The 16,114-nt window shown below is 50.8% G+C and overlaps 2 protein-coding genes across 2 annotated transcripts; one reads left to right on the forward strand and one right to left on the reverse strand.

The window, feature by feature from the left end:
* The first annotated feature begins 1,095 nt into the window (after positions 1 to 1,095).
* Best1 (bestrophin 1) lies at positions 1,096 to 12,932 on the forward strand. Its single transcript, XM_041662184.1, has 12 exons — positions 1,096 to 1,550; positions 2,263 to 2,450; positions 4,656 to 4,750; positions 4,988 to 5,221; positions 5,806 to 5,960; positions 6,316 to 6,393; positions 7,221 to 7,373; positions 8,149 to 8,229; positions 8,529 to 8,680; positions 11,143 to 11,568; positions 11,762 to 11,980; positions 12,720 to 12,932. The coding sequence occupies exons 2-12, from the start codon at positions 2,299 to 2,301 to the stop codon at positions 12,736 to 12,738; spliced, it is 1,764 nt and encodes a 587-aa protein (XP_041518118.1). The 5' UTR covers positions 1,096 to 1,550; positions 2,263 to 2,298; the 3' UTR covers positions 12,739 to 12,932.
* A 102-nt stretch (positions 12,933 to 13,034) lies between these two features.
* Fth1 (ferritin heavy chain 1) lies at positions 13,035 to 15,489 on the reverse strand. Its single transcript, XM_041661553.1, has 4 exons — positions 15,213 to 15,489; positions 13,792 to 13,938; positions 13,446 to 13,571; positions 13,035 to 13,348 (listed from the first exon to the last, which is right to left on the reverse strand). The coding sequence occupies exons 1-4, from the start codon at positions 15,324 to 15,326 to the stop codon at positions 13,187 to 13,189; spliced, it is 549 nt and encodes a 182-aa protein (XP_041517487.1). The 5' UTR covers positions 15,327 to 15,489; the 3' UTR covers positions 13,035 to 13,186.
* Between the last annotated feature and the right edge of the window lie 625 nt (positions 15,490 to 16,114).

Here is a 16,114-nt window from a genome sequence, read left to right on the forward strand (position 1 = left end):
TGTGCTGCTCCTGTGCACCTACCAGGTGGGCCACAGGTACCATGCTTTGCAGATCCTCCCCAGGCCTGGCTTGACTGTCATCCCGCCTGCTCATCCTGCAGCAGGGCAGCGCTTGATCTCACCCCGTGTTTAAACAAAAAGACTGAGGCTCGCATCAGTTCTGTCTCTTCTTTGTTCAACTAAGGACAGGAACAGGGTGGTAGGGAGGGGTGGCTGCTTTCCCTCCAAGGTTGTCCTGGGTCTCTGCAGACTCTCAGGATAACACCAGCTTTATTGTTCGCTGTGACTAGAAAAGTAGTCAAGGTCATGGTGAAATAGCTATTTCCCCGTTTCGGGACAGAGAATCACCTGCAAGCTCAGCCTCCTTAGGGAGTGAAGCGGTGGGAGGAGGGCAGCAGCAGAGAGTAGGAGGGCAGCTTCATTTGAAGACTCAGGGTCAAACTGTAAGCTGGGGTTTCCAGAAGTGTGGTTCCCAAGACCACCCAAATCAGACTCCTGCAGCACTTGATAAAAATGCAACGTCTCAAGGATGTAGCACCAGACTCCCAAGAAAGACCCAGAGGAGCTGCGCATTTGGTACGTGTCTTGGCAACTGTTTCAGCCAGTGGAGACTGAGAACCAGTCTGTACTTCATGGAGGACAAGCTTGTTGATAACCCCCATCTTAGCCTGATACTCAGAAGAGCCTTTAGAAAGGACAGGTGTGCTAAGGTCTGTCCAGCTCTTGAGATGCTGCTCCACTGCCCCTGGGGGCATGGGTAGAGCCTTTGTTTCTCTCAGGCTGTCTGGAACTAGGTAGCTTGATGTCTGGCATTTGGTTTTCTCCCACCAAGGCCAGCTGCCACACCGGGCCTTCCAATTCCACTTTTCTTTCCCTACCTCCGAGGTACCTACTAGTAGGCCCTGCCAACCAATCACAGCCACCACAACCTATGATGTCACCAGCAGCCAATCAGAGCTTCTTACCAGTGCATGCAGATTGCTGATGAAATTCCAAAGCAACGCATCCTTTTGAGATGCTGACGCTGAGGCCTAGTCAGGGCTAGCACACAGGTCACTAGAAGCCAGGGACTTGTGGCAGTGGGCTATAGTCATTTCTGGAGGCACCTCCAGAGGCCTGGACAAAACTTATTCCCCTGAACTTCTGGTACTTTAGATGAGGTTTAATCCTGCCCCCCAAAGACCTCAGAAATCAGGACACAGTGGTGGCCACACAGATTTCTTGATTCTAAAGTTTAGAGCCATGGAAGAGGGGGGTGTGATCCTCAATTCCAGGCCTGTTCTTAGCTCAACACCCCCAGGAAGGAATTAGAGGAACAGTGCCCGGGCAGGGCTGGCTGCTGCACTTGAGCAGCTTACAGGAGGGGCCGAGACAAGGGCTCCTTTGTTCAAGCTTTGGCTTAGAAAGTCAGGTGGCAACTCGGCACATATGTAGGTGGGCAGTGCCAACCTCCCAGTATGGCCAGGGGTACCTGCCTCAGGGTCTCAGGGAGTTCCATCAGCCCAGTGGCCAGGACTTATGGGGTTGCCTGAACTGCCGGAACCCTGCCTGTGAGTAGGGGTTGCCCAAGTGCACAGCGCTGGGGCTTTATAGACCTTAAGGGGTGGACGATTGCGGGTGTGATGGGCACATATTGGCGCATGTGGGGGGGAGATGGACTCTGTATGGTGGAAAGGGAGTAGTCAATCAAGGCTTTGATCAGTCTGTATTGAGCACCCGCTCCAAGAACACGTTAAGGGCTTCCAGTGGGAAAAGAGAATAAACAGTGAGCAGGAGTAGCCTGTGTCACATGACTTCAGATAACTTGTAGAAGGACAAGCCAAGTGGGAAGACACCGCTGGTGACAACTGGGACATTATTTCCAGTAGGATGGCTGGGGGACACTTCTCCTAGGAGATGACCCAAAGTGGAAGTGCCCCCCCCCAGGTGGTTATAGCAGCAGGTGAAAAGGCCCTGGGGTCACCATCCAGTAACCATTAGCAGGGCATATCCTCCTTTCAGACTGTGTGCTGGGAATGGGGACATGGCTGTGAGCAGGACTAGCCTGTATCCCTGAGCTACTCACTCCAGTGTTGTGGAGGAAGCTGGGGAACCGGGCTGAGCACTCGTGCTGCCTGGCTCTGAGACCCTGAGCTCTGTGTGAATGCTGCTGCCGCCCTTGCAGACGCCTTTGTCATGGGCACATGGCAAGTCACAGACCTGCCCAAGGTCTTCATGTGTTCCTACCCTATCCCTCTGTGTCACCCTCTGCCTGCTGACCAGGACCCAAGCCCACCTACTGCTGCCCAGTGCCAAGCCATGACTATCACCTACACAAACAAAGTAGCCGATGCCCGTCTCGGTTCCTTCTCTTGCCTGCTCCTGTGCTGGCGCGGCAGCATCTACAAGCTGCTGTACGGGGAATTCCTCATCTTCATGTTTCTCTACTATGCCATTCGTGGAGTCTACAGGTAAGAGAGTGGGGAGAGGGTGGAGCATCTGCAGGAGGGCTCTCCAAGCCTGCAGAGAAAATGGGAGGAGTTGGGAGGGAGAGGGTCCAATGTTCCAGCTTGTTTATAAGGCTGAGCTGAACTTCCGGCCAGGCTCTGGCCACTGGGGGTAGAGGTTGGGAAGAAAAAAAAGAAATATTTGCCAGATATGTGTGTCATCTTGGGCTCGATCCCCAACACGCATGCACACGTATGCATACACACATGCACACACCACAAATCAGAGCAGAGGGGATTCCTGACATGTGTGTCATCTTGGGTTTGATCCCCAACACACACGCGTACGCACACAAACGTGCATATGTACACACACACGCACACACACACACACACACACGCACACACCCCAGACCAGAAGTGACTCAGGAGCTCTTTCTCTCCAACCCAGGGAGGGACCTGGAACACAGGCCTGAGCTAGTCCTACTGATGCACGCAGGCTGCCACAATACAGTTTAACATGCCTATTTCAAGAAAATGTTTTTATGAACAAAAGAATGCCGGGCAGGTATAGTTATAGAATACCTGATAACATTTGAAGTGAAAAAGCATGGGCTGGAGAGATGCCTCTGTAATTGGAGGCACCTACAGTTGAGCCTGAGGATTTGAGCTCAATCCCCAGGACCCACAAATTACAGGAGAGCACCAACTCCCACACACTGTCCTCTGAACTCCATGCATGTGTATGGTACAGGTACACACATACTTGGTCTCTCTCTCACACACACAAGAAATAAATACATAAATAAAAAATTAAAAAGCAATCATTCTACCATGTACTGAAAAACACAAAATGCTGGGTGGTGGTGGCACTTGGGAGGCAGAGGCAGGTGGATCAATGCGAGTTCAAGGCCAGTGTGGTCTACAAGAGCTAGTTCCAGACTCCAACCCCTCCCCAAAAAGGGGAAAAAAGAAAAGAAAAATGTAAAATATAAAATTCCTCTAGTTCTGGTGATACAAAGCTTTCTCATCTGTGCCCATCCCACCCTCTACGTTAGCAAAGCACAGCTGCACATTGGCGCCTTTGCTGCAGTCAGGGAACTTACCTTGTGTCATTAGAAGTACATAGTTTTCATTAGGGCTCATGCACCGTTTCCTGCATCCTATGGGTTTGGACAAATGTATCTTCCATAACATGTATGAACCATTAGAGTACCATCAAGAGTCACTTCATTGCCCTAAAACCAGATGCTCAGCCAGGCCATCCCTTTCCACCTTCCTTTTTTTTTTTTTTTTTTTTGGTGTGTGACACCATGCTTGGGTTCAGTCCCACATGTGGTGCCAAGACTGAACCTATGAACTTACTTGTGCTAGACAAGCACTGTGCCAACTGATCTACCAAGCCTTTTATCTTATACTTTCTAAAAACACCAGACCCTTCGTTTCCACCTGCTTTTATTTATTTTTTAAGATTTATTTAAGCCGGGCGGTGGTGGCACACGCCTTTAATCCCAGCACTCGGGAGGCAGAGGCAGGCGGATCTCTGTGAGTTCGAGACCAGCCTAGCCTGGTCTACAAGAGCTAGTTCCAGGACAGGCTCCAAAACCACAGAGAAACCCTGTCTCGAAAAACCAAAAAAAAAAAAATTTATTTTTATTTTATGTGTATGAGTGCTTTACTGGTATGTATGTATGTGCACCATGTGTGTGCATTGCTCAAGGAGGCCAGAAGAGGGCATCAGATCTCCCTGGAACTGGAGTTACAGATAATTCTAAGTTGCCACATGGATGCTGGGAACTGAATCTGGTTCTTTTGCAAGAGCAACAAATGTTCTTAACCACTGAACTATCATTCCAGTTTTGTCAACCACTTTTAAACAACTGTCCCTGGGTTTGTTTAAAAGGGTCAGTAAAGGCCTGGGAATAATATATCTCCGTGCTGGAGTGTTTTCCTAACATAAGTAAGAGCTGGGTTCCATACACACACACACACACACACACACACACACACACACACACACACACACACCACCCACCACATACACACATTCACAAAGCCCGAAGTAACCTCTTCCAAGAACCCACCTTAACCAGAAGAGGACCTGGGCCAGACCAGTTGAAAGGACAACATCCAGATAGTCCAGATAGCCCCGCTCTTCCCCCCACCCACCCCGGCGGGGAGTAGGAACACATTCTTAGACACTTCTCTCAATGCCTCTTTCACTCTCAGAATGGCTCTCACGAACGACCAGCAGCTGTTGTTTGAGAAGCTGGCTCTGTACTGCGACAACTACATTCAGCTCATCCCTATATCCTTTGTTCTGGGTGAGCGCCCCCTTGCGGCTGTTCGGGGTCCAGTGTTCGTCCCCCTAGTTCCAGGCACACAATGGGCGGACTTCCACCAGAGGCGGGGAGTGGGGTAAGATGGGCCAGTGGTCTTCTAAAAACGTTGAGGCTGGGCCCACATGTATCAGGAAGACAGAGGAACCGAGGCTTTTTCCGGCGCTGGTCTCTGGCCACAGCCCGTCCCCTCGCCCCTCGTCCCTCATCCCTCCTGCCCAGGTTTCTATGTGACGTTGGTGGTGACCCGCTGGTGGAACCAGTACGAGAGCTTGCCTTGGCCCGACCGCCTCATGAGCCAGGTGTCAGCCTTCGTGGAGGGCAAGGACGAGCAAGGTCGGCTGCTGCGGCGCACACTCATCCGGTACGTCATCCTGGGCCAAGTGCTCATCCTGCGCAGCATCAGCACCGCCGTCTACAAGCGCTTCCCCAGTCTTCAACACCTGGTGCAAGCCGGTAGGCAGTACCTGGAGTGGGCGGGGTCCGCAGGCCGGAGCTGACCCGAGGCGTGACCTGAGACTTGGAGTGGCAGGAGCTGACGCTGGGTGGAGCCAAAGTCCTCTGGACTTGAAGAGGTTGAGGTGGGGCAGGAATTGGGACAGAATTGGGCAGGCCAGAATCAGTGCTAGAAGTGGGGCAGGCCAGAGTAAACTAAAAAGGTAGGGATTTGAGAAAGGTCAAGAACCCTTCAGGGCTAAATGAAGGGGCTTGGGGACAGATGGAACTTGGATCTACGTCCTTTCTGTCTGCCTGTCCTGATTTCCGGTTTCCAGACTGGATGGCTTAACATGGGTTCTTGGCTTTCACTTCACTTTTCCGGGGCCTGACTCTAGCTAATAGCAAAGCCCTCTACCCTCCCACCTCCTGTCCCATGTGATCCAGAACAGCACCTAACTGGGGCTCAGTCATTTTGTGTGTTGAAACAAACATATCAAAAGAGCACAGAAATCCCTAGGAGCTCAGACAGGCTGGCTGGGTTTCCTGGTGCAGACTACTTCTTTTGCAGGGTTACCTGTTGCCTTGTCCACTCTGCCCTGCAGGCTTTATGACCCCTGGGGAATATAAGGAGTTGCAGAAGTTGGGCCTACCACACAACACATACTGGGTGCCCTGGGTGTGGTTTGCCAACCTGGCAATGAAAGCCTATGTTGGAGGTCGAATCCGGGACTCTGTCCTGCTCCAGAGCCTGATAAATGTGAGCCCACAGATGGGATGCAGTGGGAAGGGTTGTGGCTTCCTTTAAAGAGAAGGCTGGAGACTCTTCCCCCAGCCTGTCCTGGTGGTGTATGATATTTTTGAACAAGAATCCACAGCCCAAAGTGGCCCTTCTCCAAATCTCCCCTCTGTCCCCTCTCTGAGTGAGCCTGTGAAGTCCTGGCTCTTTTTTGCTAGATGAAGCTACTGAGACACGGAGGTCTAGTGAACTGCCTGTGACCACACAGCCAAAGCTATCGCATTAACATCATTTCATTAGATCTGGGGGAGAGCTGCGGGAGGTTCTGGGGGAGCAGGTGGTGGCCAGCACCTCCTCCCTCTCCCCCACCCTCCAGGAGATGTGCACCTTGCGTACTCAGTGTGGCCATCTGTATGCCTATGATTGGATCAGCATCCCGCTGGTGTACACACAGGTAAGGACGAGACTGGTGAGGCTTTTCCCTAGAGGCTGAGTACAGATTCCCATTCTGGGACTTAGGCCTGGACTCGGAAGATTCTTCCTAGTATTGAGGTCAAGGCATCTGTGTTCCTGCCTGGTCCAGCCCAGCAGAGGGTGTGTGATAATCCTAGTCTTTTTTTTTTTTTAAAGATTTATTTATTTACTATGTATACAGTGTTCTGCTGGCACACCAGAAGAGGGTACCAGATTTTATTACAGATGAAGGGGTACCAGATTTTATATAGATGGTTGTGAGTCACCATGTGGTTGCTGGGAATTGAACTCAGGACCTCTGGAAGAACAGCCAGTGAGTGCTCTTAACCTCTGAGCCATCTCTCCAGCCCCCATCCTGGTCTTAAAGAGGAGCAAATTGGGTAGAGCTCACTGGACTGTGCTTGGCACATGCATGAATCCCAGGGTTTGACCTTCGGCGTTGCATGAAACTGGACATGGTGGCACACATCTGTGTTTTCAGCACTAGGGATCTGGTGGCCAGAGGAGCAGAGTTCAAGGTCATCCTTGACTACATTGTGAGCTTTGTGCCAGCCTGGGCTACATGAGACCCTGTTTCAAAAAATAAAAGTAAAGAAACAACAACAACAACAACAACAACAACAACAACAACAACAACACACACACACACACACACACACACACCAGACAAAAAACAAATAAAAAAAGGCAAACAGAAACCCAGTCACATGAGGTCAGAGGAAGGCTTTAGACTCAAAGCCTGAGGGCTTCCAATTCCAGGGTCTCTGCTTAGCCCTTTTCCAGCACCTGAGCCTTTTCTCCTTCCAGGTGGTGACAGTGGCAGTATACAGCTTTTTCCTCGCATGCTTGGTGGGGCGGCAGTTTTTGAACCCAGTCAAGAACTACCCAGGCCATGAGATGGACCTCGTTGTACCTATCTTCACAATCTTACAATTCTTATTTTACATGGGCTGGCTGAAGGTAGGCCTCATCGATACTACCCTCCCCATTATAGGCGTGCACTGAAGGGCTATGGCCAGCAGCCACCTGGGAGGGAGATAAAGCAGCTAAAAAAGAAGGTCATGCATATCACACATGCATGAGCATACACAGACACACAAACTATTCTGTCCAACACACATATACAGAGAGAGAGAGAGAGTTGTAGTCTCCATATACCTTCTCCCAGTTACCTTTGTTTTCTAAAAGCTCATCTGGATTCTACTACTTTTATGCTTAAAATTATCTGAGGTGCCTCACTAGCTATCAGGATGTCCCCTGGACCCACAAAACAGTCATCACCCCTGTGGAGCTTTGCTTTAGTGTTTTAGATATTAGTGTCCGGGACACTCCCCTCCTGCCCACTGTAATTCAGCACAGCCTCAGCACTTATCTCTAACACCATGAAACAACAAATCCATGCGTATTAGGAAATAAAAAAGTGTACAAAAGAATCAATGCACTCGAGGTGAGTTAGTTACTCGGGTGGGATCAAGGTGGTGATTCAGCGGAGTGACATAGGAAGGGACAGCTGGTCTTCACGGGTAGGTCGCCTCATGAGGGTGAGAGGAGAAGAAGAGCAGAGACCAAGTACATGGAAGCCCCATGGGGAGGGTGCTAGGGCCCAACGCTGTGGCCTTGAAGACAGTTCAGCAGGAAGGGTATCACGAGGGAGTGGAAATGGCGGGACCCAAGGCTTAGGATGGGAACCAGAGTGTCAAGGTTCTCAGAGCCTCACCCCACGCCCATCCCCAAGGTGGCAGAGCAGCTCATCAACCCTTTCGGAGAGGATGATGATGATTTTGAGACCAACTTTATCATTGACAGAAACCTTCAGGTATGGGGGGGGGGGACTGTGCCATGGATCTTTCTCAAACTGGATCCCAAGAGGGGTCTCAGCAGTTTTCCAAGGAGACTCCCCAGCAAATAGCCTCCCCTTCTCAAACATTAGCCCTTTTCTCAGTCAGTCATTCATTCCCAGGACTCACACCTCAACTCTGGAGGCTGCAAGTAAGCATGAGTCTCTTCCGTACCACAGGGGGTGGGGAACTGAGGCCCCTAAGGCATCACACAAGCTCATGCGCCTGTCTGGGCTGCCCATGCTATTGGATACTCCGCTCTGTCCTTGGCAACCAGGTATCCCTGCTGTCTGTGGATGAGATGCACCAAGATTTGCCTCCCATGGAGCGTGACATGTACTGGAATGAGTTAGAGCCTCAACCTCCCTACACAGCTGCTTCTGCCCAGTCTCGTCGGCCATCCTTCTTGGGCTCTACCTTCAACATCAGGTAGGCAATGCCCAGAGACCTGGGCGAGGAAACGGAAACGCTCAAGTAAGGCTTCCCTAGCAACGTGGAACAGTTGCTACTACACGATGCGTGCCAGTAAGGACTAGGCGCTCTCTCTCTCTCTCTCTCTCTCTCTCTCTCTCTCTCTCTCTCTCGACAGGGTTTCTCTGTGTAGACCTGGCTGTCCTGGAACTCACTCTGTAGACCAGGCTAGCCACAAACTCACTGAGCTCCACCTGCCTCTGCCTCCTAAGTGCGGGATTAAAGGCGTGGGCCGCCACCGTCCAGCTTGGACATTCATTTTTTTTCCCTCCCAATAACCTTTGTTTGTTATCTCTACTTTTCAGACAATTAAGTAAGTTTAAAAGGAGCAATAAAGTTGCCCAGCCCAAAGTTACATAAGTGAGAAAGAACACGTGTGAGCTAGCTCTCTGGCTCCAGCTCCACATTCTTTATCTTTGGTTGGTTTCCTTGAGGTAGTCTCATACAGCCCAGGCTGCCTTCAGACTCACTATATTGCTGGGGGGTTACAGACAGGTTCCACTACTTTGGGGGGGGGGGCTTTTGGTGTTTTGTTTTGTTGAAGACAAGTGTCTTGCTATGTAGTCCAAGCTGGCTTTGAATCTTTGACAGCCCAGGCTAGCCTTGAATTCACAGTTCTCCTGCCTCAGTCTCTCCAGGAATAGGACTATAGGTGGGAACCATCACTCTGTGGCTCTCACATTATTATTATTATTATTATTATTATTATTATTATTATTATTATTATTATTTTCTTGAGACAGATCTCTGTACACAGCTCACTGTTTAGACAGGCTGGCCTAGAACTCACAAAGATTCTCCTGCCTCTGCCTCCCAAATTCTGGAATTAAAGACTTGCTGTGCCCCACCACATCCGGCTACCTCTACACTCTTAACCCTCCACAGTGCTGTGTGAGGCCCTCTGGTCCAGTCTCTCCTCCCTTGTGTAGAGGCCTAGGAAGAAATAGGACCTTTCCAAGGGCAGCCAGTGCCTGACGATGCAGTGAGATGCCGAGACCGGCTTTCTAACTCTGACCAGAAAAACTAGCCTTTGTGTGGACATGGAAGTCGGGGAAGCCTGGGGTAGAGGAGGGACAGCGAGGGAGTCCCAATTTCCTGAATAGACTGTCCTACAGAGAAAAGGCCTCCTTCCACCCACAGTGGCCACACTTTCCTCTGTACAATCCCATTTCATCTGAATTCCTCCTGGGCCTTCCTGCATCCCACAGAGTTCTCTGGATGACAGAGCTGAGAAGGCGCACTGTACTGTGCTGTTCTCTCTTTGTTCTTTTATGACCCAAAGAGTCCATTGAACTGAAGTCAGAATTAACTAGGATAATTTTGGAAGATGGTTTTGAACCTGTTTCATCTGAACACCAGCATTGAAGCTGGGTGGGGTCCCTGCCTCCAGGGGCTGTGCAAGCTAGTGAGCTGAGCATGCGCCCACCCATGGCCGAAGACTGGGCAGGATGCAGAACAGAGGTTGCTTTTGATTTTCTGGGCCTGCATGTCTTAGGTCTTAGAGCCAGGGAGACTTTGGATGTGGGCAAAGGCTCTACTCTGGGTAAGAAGCTTTTTCTTACAGGTTAAAGATCCTGAAGCCTCAGGAAGTCTGCTGCCAGGAAGCCAAACACCCTTTTGGAAGATATTGCTCCCCACTGGGAAACATAAATTCTTGGTTTTGCGTGGACACTAATGGGCCTTATCTGAGCTGGCTTTACCAGGAACAGATATTCCCATTGCCTGGAGAGAGATGCTTGAACAGGGTGGCTGATAAACAGGAGCCTGTGGGATTCAGGGAATTACTCTTGGTAAAAGCAGGAAGGCCCAAGTTTAATCTCCAGAACACACATGACAGTGACAGGCATAGTGGCACGCACTTGTAATCCTAGTGAAGAGGAAGATGCAGAAAGACCCCTGTAGATTGCTGGCCAGATAGACTAGCCTGACTGGTGAGTTTGAGGCTAATGGGAGACCATGTCCCAAAGAAGGTAGATGGTGTTCCTGAGAATGCAAACGGAGATTATCCTCTGACTTTCACATACACAGGTACTCCCCCCCCCCACATACACACACACACACACACACACACACAAACACACACATACACACACACATACACACACACATACACACACACATACACACACACATACACACACATACACACACACATACACACACACACATACACACACACACACACACACACACACACACATACACACACACACTTCCCAAATCTGTAACACTAGGCTGGGGAACTGAATGTTGCCAGTGAGCAAGAGGGAGCCTAAGGTTAACTAGGCCTTAAGAGACTCCCTGGGAAGGAGAGGAGAGCTGAGGCACTGGGAAGGCTGTGCAGCCTTGGTCCTGGCCAGAGACCTGTGCCCATCTTTCGGGTCCACCCACTTAGTTCTGTGCACACCTTTTCCTTCCAGCCTGCAGAAAGAAGACATGGAATTTCAGCCAAACGAGGAGGATGACGACAACGAGAACAATCATGGCAGTGTCATTGGCCGCTTCTTAGGGCTGCAGTCCAGTGACCACCAACCTCCCAGGACAGACTCAAAGACCAAACTATTGTGGTCCAAGAAGGACTCCTACCTCGAGAGCCAGCCTAATTCCAGGAAGAACTCTAGTGACCAGGAAGATAATGCCTGGAGACTTAAGACTCTGGACTCCTTCAGGGCTGCTCCACTGTTTGAGAGGCCAGGCTATCACAGTGCCCCACAGACACCCCTCAGCCACACTCCCATGGTCTTCCCTCCTGAGCAGTCAGCACCCTCCAAGCCTTACTTAGTCACAGGTACGGACACGAAAGACAAAAGCCTAACACCCATGACTTCTGAGACCAAGAACACTTTGTTTTAAAGATGTATTTTATGTATGTGTGTATGTCTTTTTGAGTATATGCCACATGTGTGCTGGTAACCCTGAGGCCAGAAGAGGGTGTTTGATCTCCTGGAGCTGGAGTTATAGGCAGCTGTGAGCTGCCAGTTATGGGTTCTGGGAACCAAACTCAGGTCCTCTGGAGCAGGAAATGCTTTTGACATCCAGGCAATTTCTCAAGACCAATGTTGAATTGCTCCTAGGTGATGAGGCTTCCCTGGAGCACCAAGAAGTCAATCACATGAAGAAGAAAACTGTGGAGTTTAACTTGAACATTCCAAAGAGTCCCATAGGATATTCTAGAGAACCCCATTTGGACCAGTGGCCAAACAACATACACACCATACTGAAGGACCATGTAGAGCCCCATCCCACCTTGGAAAACAGGTCTGTCCACCCCAATGAGGAACTATATTGCCACATGCTTGTGAACCAGTTTTTAAAGATCCCATTATTGCTGATGGGTCTAGGGACCTCTGTCCCCACATAGTTAACAGCCACCTTGGCAAGAACCATGTGTTTGGAGGCCTTTTGTCCACTTCAGCAGAACACTTCTGGAAAGTTAAACTGCACTAACAGAAGGCTGGAGGGCGGGCTATCTTGGGGAAGGGGGTAGTTGGCCAGGCTGTTTACTTTTTATAGGGATGGATGGTGACAAAAAGCCTTGAGATAGTACTAAGTCTCTAGTAGTAGGCCAAAGACCAGCCTCACTGCTCTATCAGCTAGATGACAAACACTTGTCTATGGGCCATCCCCAAGAACTCCTTCTCCCCAGGCATTGGCCAGGTCTCCTGGGGATACCTTCTCAGGGCTTCCAAAGCACCCGGAAAGCTGTCACGAGCCTACATCATGTTATTTCTCTTTGAAATTTCTTGGACATTTGCCAAGTTAGGAACATTCCACCCCCACACTGATCACATGGGGAGTCAATTTCCCACTTCCCCATTCTTGGTTTCATCTGTGATCAGAATGTCCACCTTTTTGGTCTAACTTGCTTCTAGGGCTAGACAATTGACTTCACAAATCTCCTGGGTGTGTTTAAGATAAGCTTCAACCTTAGTCCTCATAAAATCCTAAGTCGAGCACTTTCCCAACTCATGCAGGAACTTTCTCAAATCTTCTACAGGGATGAAACTGGCACCTAACGTGTTTAAGGGTGATGCTTCTTGGCCTGGTCCTCATCTTGCATGGATGCCAGCAGGACACTGATCCAGTCAGAGGCACACAGCTGTCGACACCCAAAGAATATGTTCCTGAGACAGTCTGGCAAAGGAATTCAGGACCAGGGGCACAGTCCTGTCCACACACACCTGTGTCTTACTATCTTCCCCACACTAAGGAGTTTAATAAATACAAGTATTCTTTTAGGTGTTCGGTGTCGTCATCAGAGTCACAGGGACACAACTGCACACTGACACACATTCAGACTCAAGACAACAGCTGGGTACCAAAATTCTTTATTTAAAGAAATGGTACAAATGAAAGAACTTAAGCGGATGTTTCGGTGCGACTCATAGAAAAGATAAAGGCAGACCGACATGCACGCACTGCCTCAGTGACCAGTGAAGCCACTGTGGCTCTGGGGAAGTCAGCTTAGCTGTCGTTACTATGGCCCAGGGTGTGCTTGTCAAACAGATATTCTGCCATGCCAGCTTCGGGGGCTCCCATCTTGCGCAAGTTGGTCACGTGGTTACCCAGTTCCTTGATGGATTTCACCTGCTCACTCAGGTAATGTGTCTCAATGAAGTCACACAACTAGGGAAGAAAACACGGGAGAAAGTCATTGGTCAGCTCTCCCAAGCCCTGTGGCAAATGACTGCCTCCATTCATCCCCCATGTTTTCAATACTCACGTGGGGGTCATTTTTGTCAGCAGCCAGTTTGTGCAGTTCCAGTAGTGACTGATTCACACTCTTTTCCAGGTGCAGTGCACACTCCATTGCATTCAGCCCGTTCTCCCAGTCATCACGGTCTGGTTTCTGCAAAGAGCATTAGGTCAGTTCATCCGCGACTCTACCAATCCACCTGTCGGTAAACGCCTCACCACCATGCTTTGCCTTAAGTTCCCTCTGACAACAGTTTCCCCCGGACTTTGCTCACTGCTGTCTGCCAACCTTGGTGTTGGTATAGGCCTAAAAAAGTCCAAGGGCAAAAAGCCCACTTTCTGCTCATCTGTAAGACACCCCTAGATCTACTCACCTTGATATCCTGCAGGAAGATTCGGCCACCTCGTTCGTTCTGCAGCTTCATCAGTTTCTCAGCGTGTTCCCTCTCCTCATGAGATTGATGGAGAAAGTATTTGGCAAAGTTCCTCAGAGCCACATCATCCCGGTCGAAGTAGCAAGACTGACAAAGCAAAGGGTACATGTTCCAGGTTCCCACAGCAAGGCAGCTGGCATTGCTGTAGGTGTTACGTTATTTGCTGCTCCACTCAGTAAGGAGGGGAGGACTTTGGAACTTGGCTTCTGCAAGTGTCCTATGGCTCGGTATTAGTGCAGAGAAAAAAGTTTTAAGCCAGGGCCACGTCTACTTGTCCGAGGGGGAGGGTGCTAGAGTATCCAGCCTACACTGGGAGGCCATTTTTCTTCTCCTTCACCTCATGTAAAAAACAGCTAACACAGGCTTACAAGCTTTCCAGCTGACTGATTTGTAAACATTAACATACCATGCCTGATGACATCTGAGGGGATTGTACTTTAGCACAAACATATCAGGAGATTTGATTCAGTTTCAGGCACTCGGTGTGTTTGGACATTCCAAAGAATGACAGCCACAAAAGCCTAGGCCTGTTTCAAATCTATTTGGAAAACACTTATTTTTGGATAATTCGCACAATCACAAGGCAATCAAAGGGTGATGCTCAACTCATTACACTGCCCCAAACCTGTTTTTCAGGAACATATTAGTGCATGGCAAACTTCCTTGCCCAGCAACTGATGGTGGGCTTTATCCAACAACTACCCACCGCTTCTGTTAATAAGTCTCAACTCTCAGAGGAAAAACCCGATACAGTACGCTGGATGTCTTAAGGGACAAAGTCGGGTGACACTGATGACTGCAAAAGGGGCGATTCTTAGAGATAATGTTTCAATACAAGTGAGGCTCTGTGATAAGCAGAGCGGAGAGGCAGAGACGGCTGCTTAAGGGGTCAAGGTACGCTCACAAGAGATAAGCCTCTTTGCACCAAGCCCCAATGCTGCCATTCGACACCATGACCAAGCAGACCCGCCATACTCAGAGGAACTGGAGCTGGATGCCTACCGAGGCAAAGAAGCCTACAGGCCACGTGACCGGAGAGGAGAGCGAAGAAAAAAAAGCACCTAACTGCAAGCTTGATTGGACGGGCTGACAGTCCAGCAGCCTTAAGACCTCAAAGAACGGGGGCGTGTGTATAACGACGCGCCTGGTCTCTGAAAGAGTCGCTGGGGCTAATAGCTCAGACCCGTCCCGCCCAGAGCTGCCCAGGGAGAGCCCCAGCAAACTCTATTTTCCAGAAGGGCGCCGAGAGGCCTGCAGCTGGCCACGCCCCAGCCCGCGCCCCGCCTGCTCCCCCGCTCCTCAAAGCGGCTCCGGGGAGGCCGCAGCCGACTCCCGCCCCGCTAAAGGCCAGGCCCGCTCACCATAGACAGGTAGACGTAGGAGGCATACAGTTCCAGGTTGATCTGGCGGTTGATGGCAGCCTCCGAGTCCTGGTGGTAGTTCTGGCGCACTTGCGAGGGAGACGCGGTGGTCATGGCGGCGGCGGCTGGCGACGCTGGAGCGGCGGAGCGACGAGTTTGCAGAGGGTTCTGGCTTGGAGCAGCCGGCTGGGGTCGGAGGGGTCGAGCGCCGGGTTCCGTTCAAGCACTGTTGAAGCAGGAAACCGCGGCGACTCCGGCGAGAACGTCTGGCGCTGGTGGCCAGCGGGCAGCTCTTATAGCGGGAGTCCGCGTCAGGCCGCGCTCTGGCCAATCAGCACCGCGGGCCGCCGAGACCCGCCCCTTCCTGTGGGCGTGCTGCCCAGACCCGCAGGGCGCGGGCGGGGATCCTGTGTGGGAGGCTGTGCCATGGGCGCTGTTCCTCTGCCAGAGCAGTGCCTGGCAACGAGCGGCCTGTTCTTGTGCCCCGAGGCGGGCGGTAGTTGGCTCCAGCCCTATGGCAGTGGCATCTGGGTCCTTGGGATCCTTGGGGACAGAGGGTGCAGAGGAGGGAGATTTTCAAGTCCCACAGGACATCCCTAAGCTCAGTACGTGTTGTTAAATCGTGACATACGTCTTACAAATAGGAAAATGGAAGCGTGGTGCTGTACGTGGCAAACGAGTTGTAACTTGGACTGGGAAAGAGCGGCTTTTTCTCTTTCAGTCTATGGAGAGAAGCGTTAAGGAGGAGTAGAGGGCCTATTGGGGAGGAGGGGGTTCGGGTCTGCCCCGTCATTCTGACTCAGGCAGCCCGGGACTTTTGCTGTTAGCAAAGATGGCTCCGGGCAGTTAAAAAAAAACAAAGGTTGAGGGGGCGTTTACTCTGGAGAGTAGGGACCGCCTTC

This window comes from Microtus oregoni, unplaced genomic scaffold (genome assembly GCF_018167655.1).
Source record: "Microtus oregoni isolate MIOR12 unplaced genomic scaffold, Mior012 000012F_ref0000307, whole genome shotgun sequence".
In the NCBI taxonomy this organism is placed as follows: domain Eukaryota; kingdom Metazoa; phylum Chordata; class Mammalia; order Rodentia; family Cricetidae; genus Microtus; species Microtus oregoni.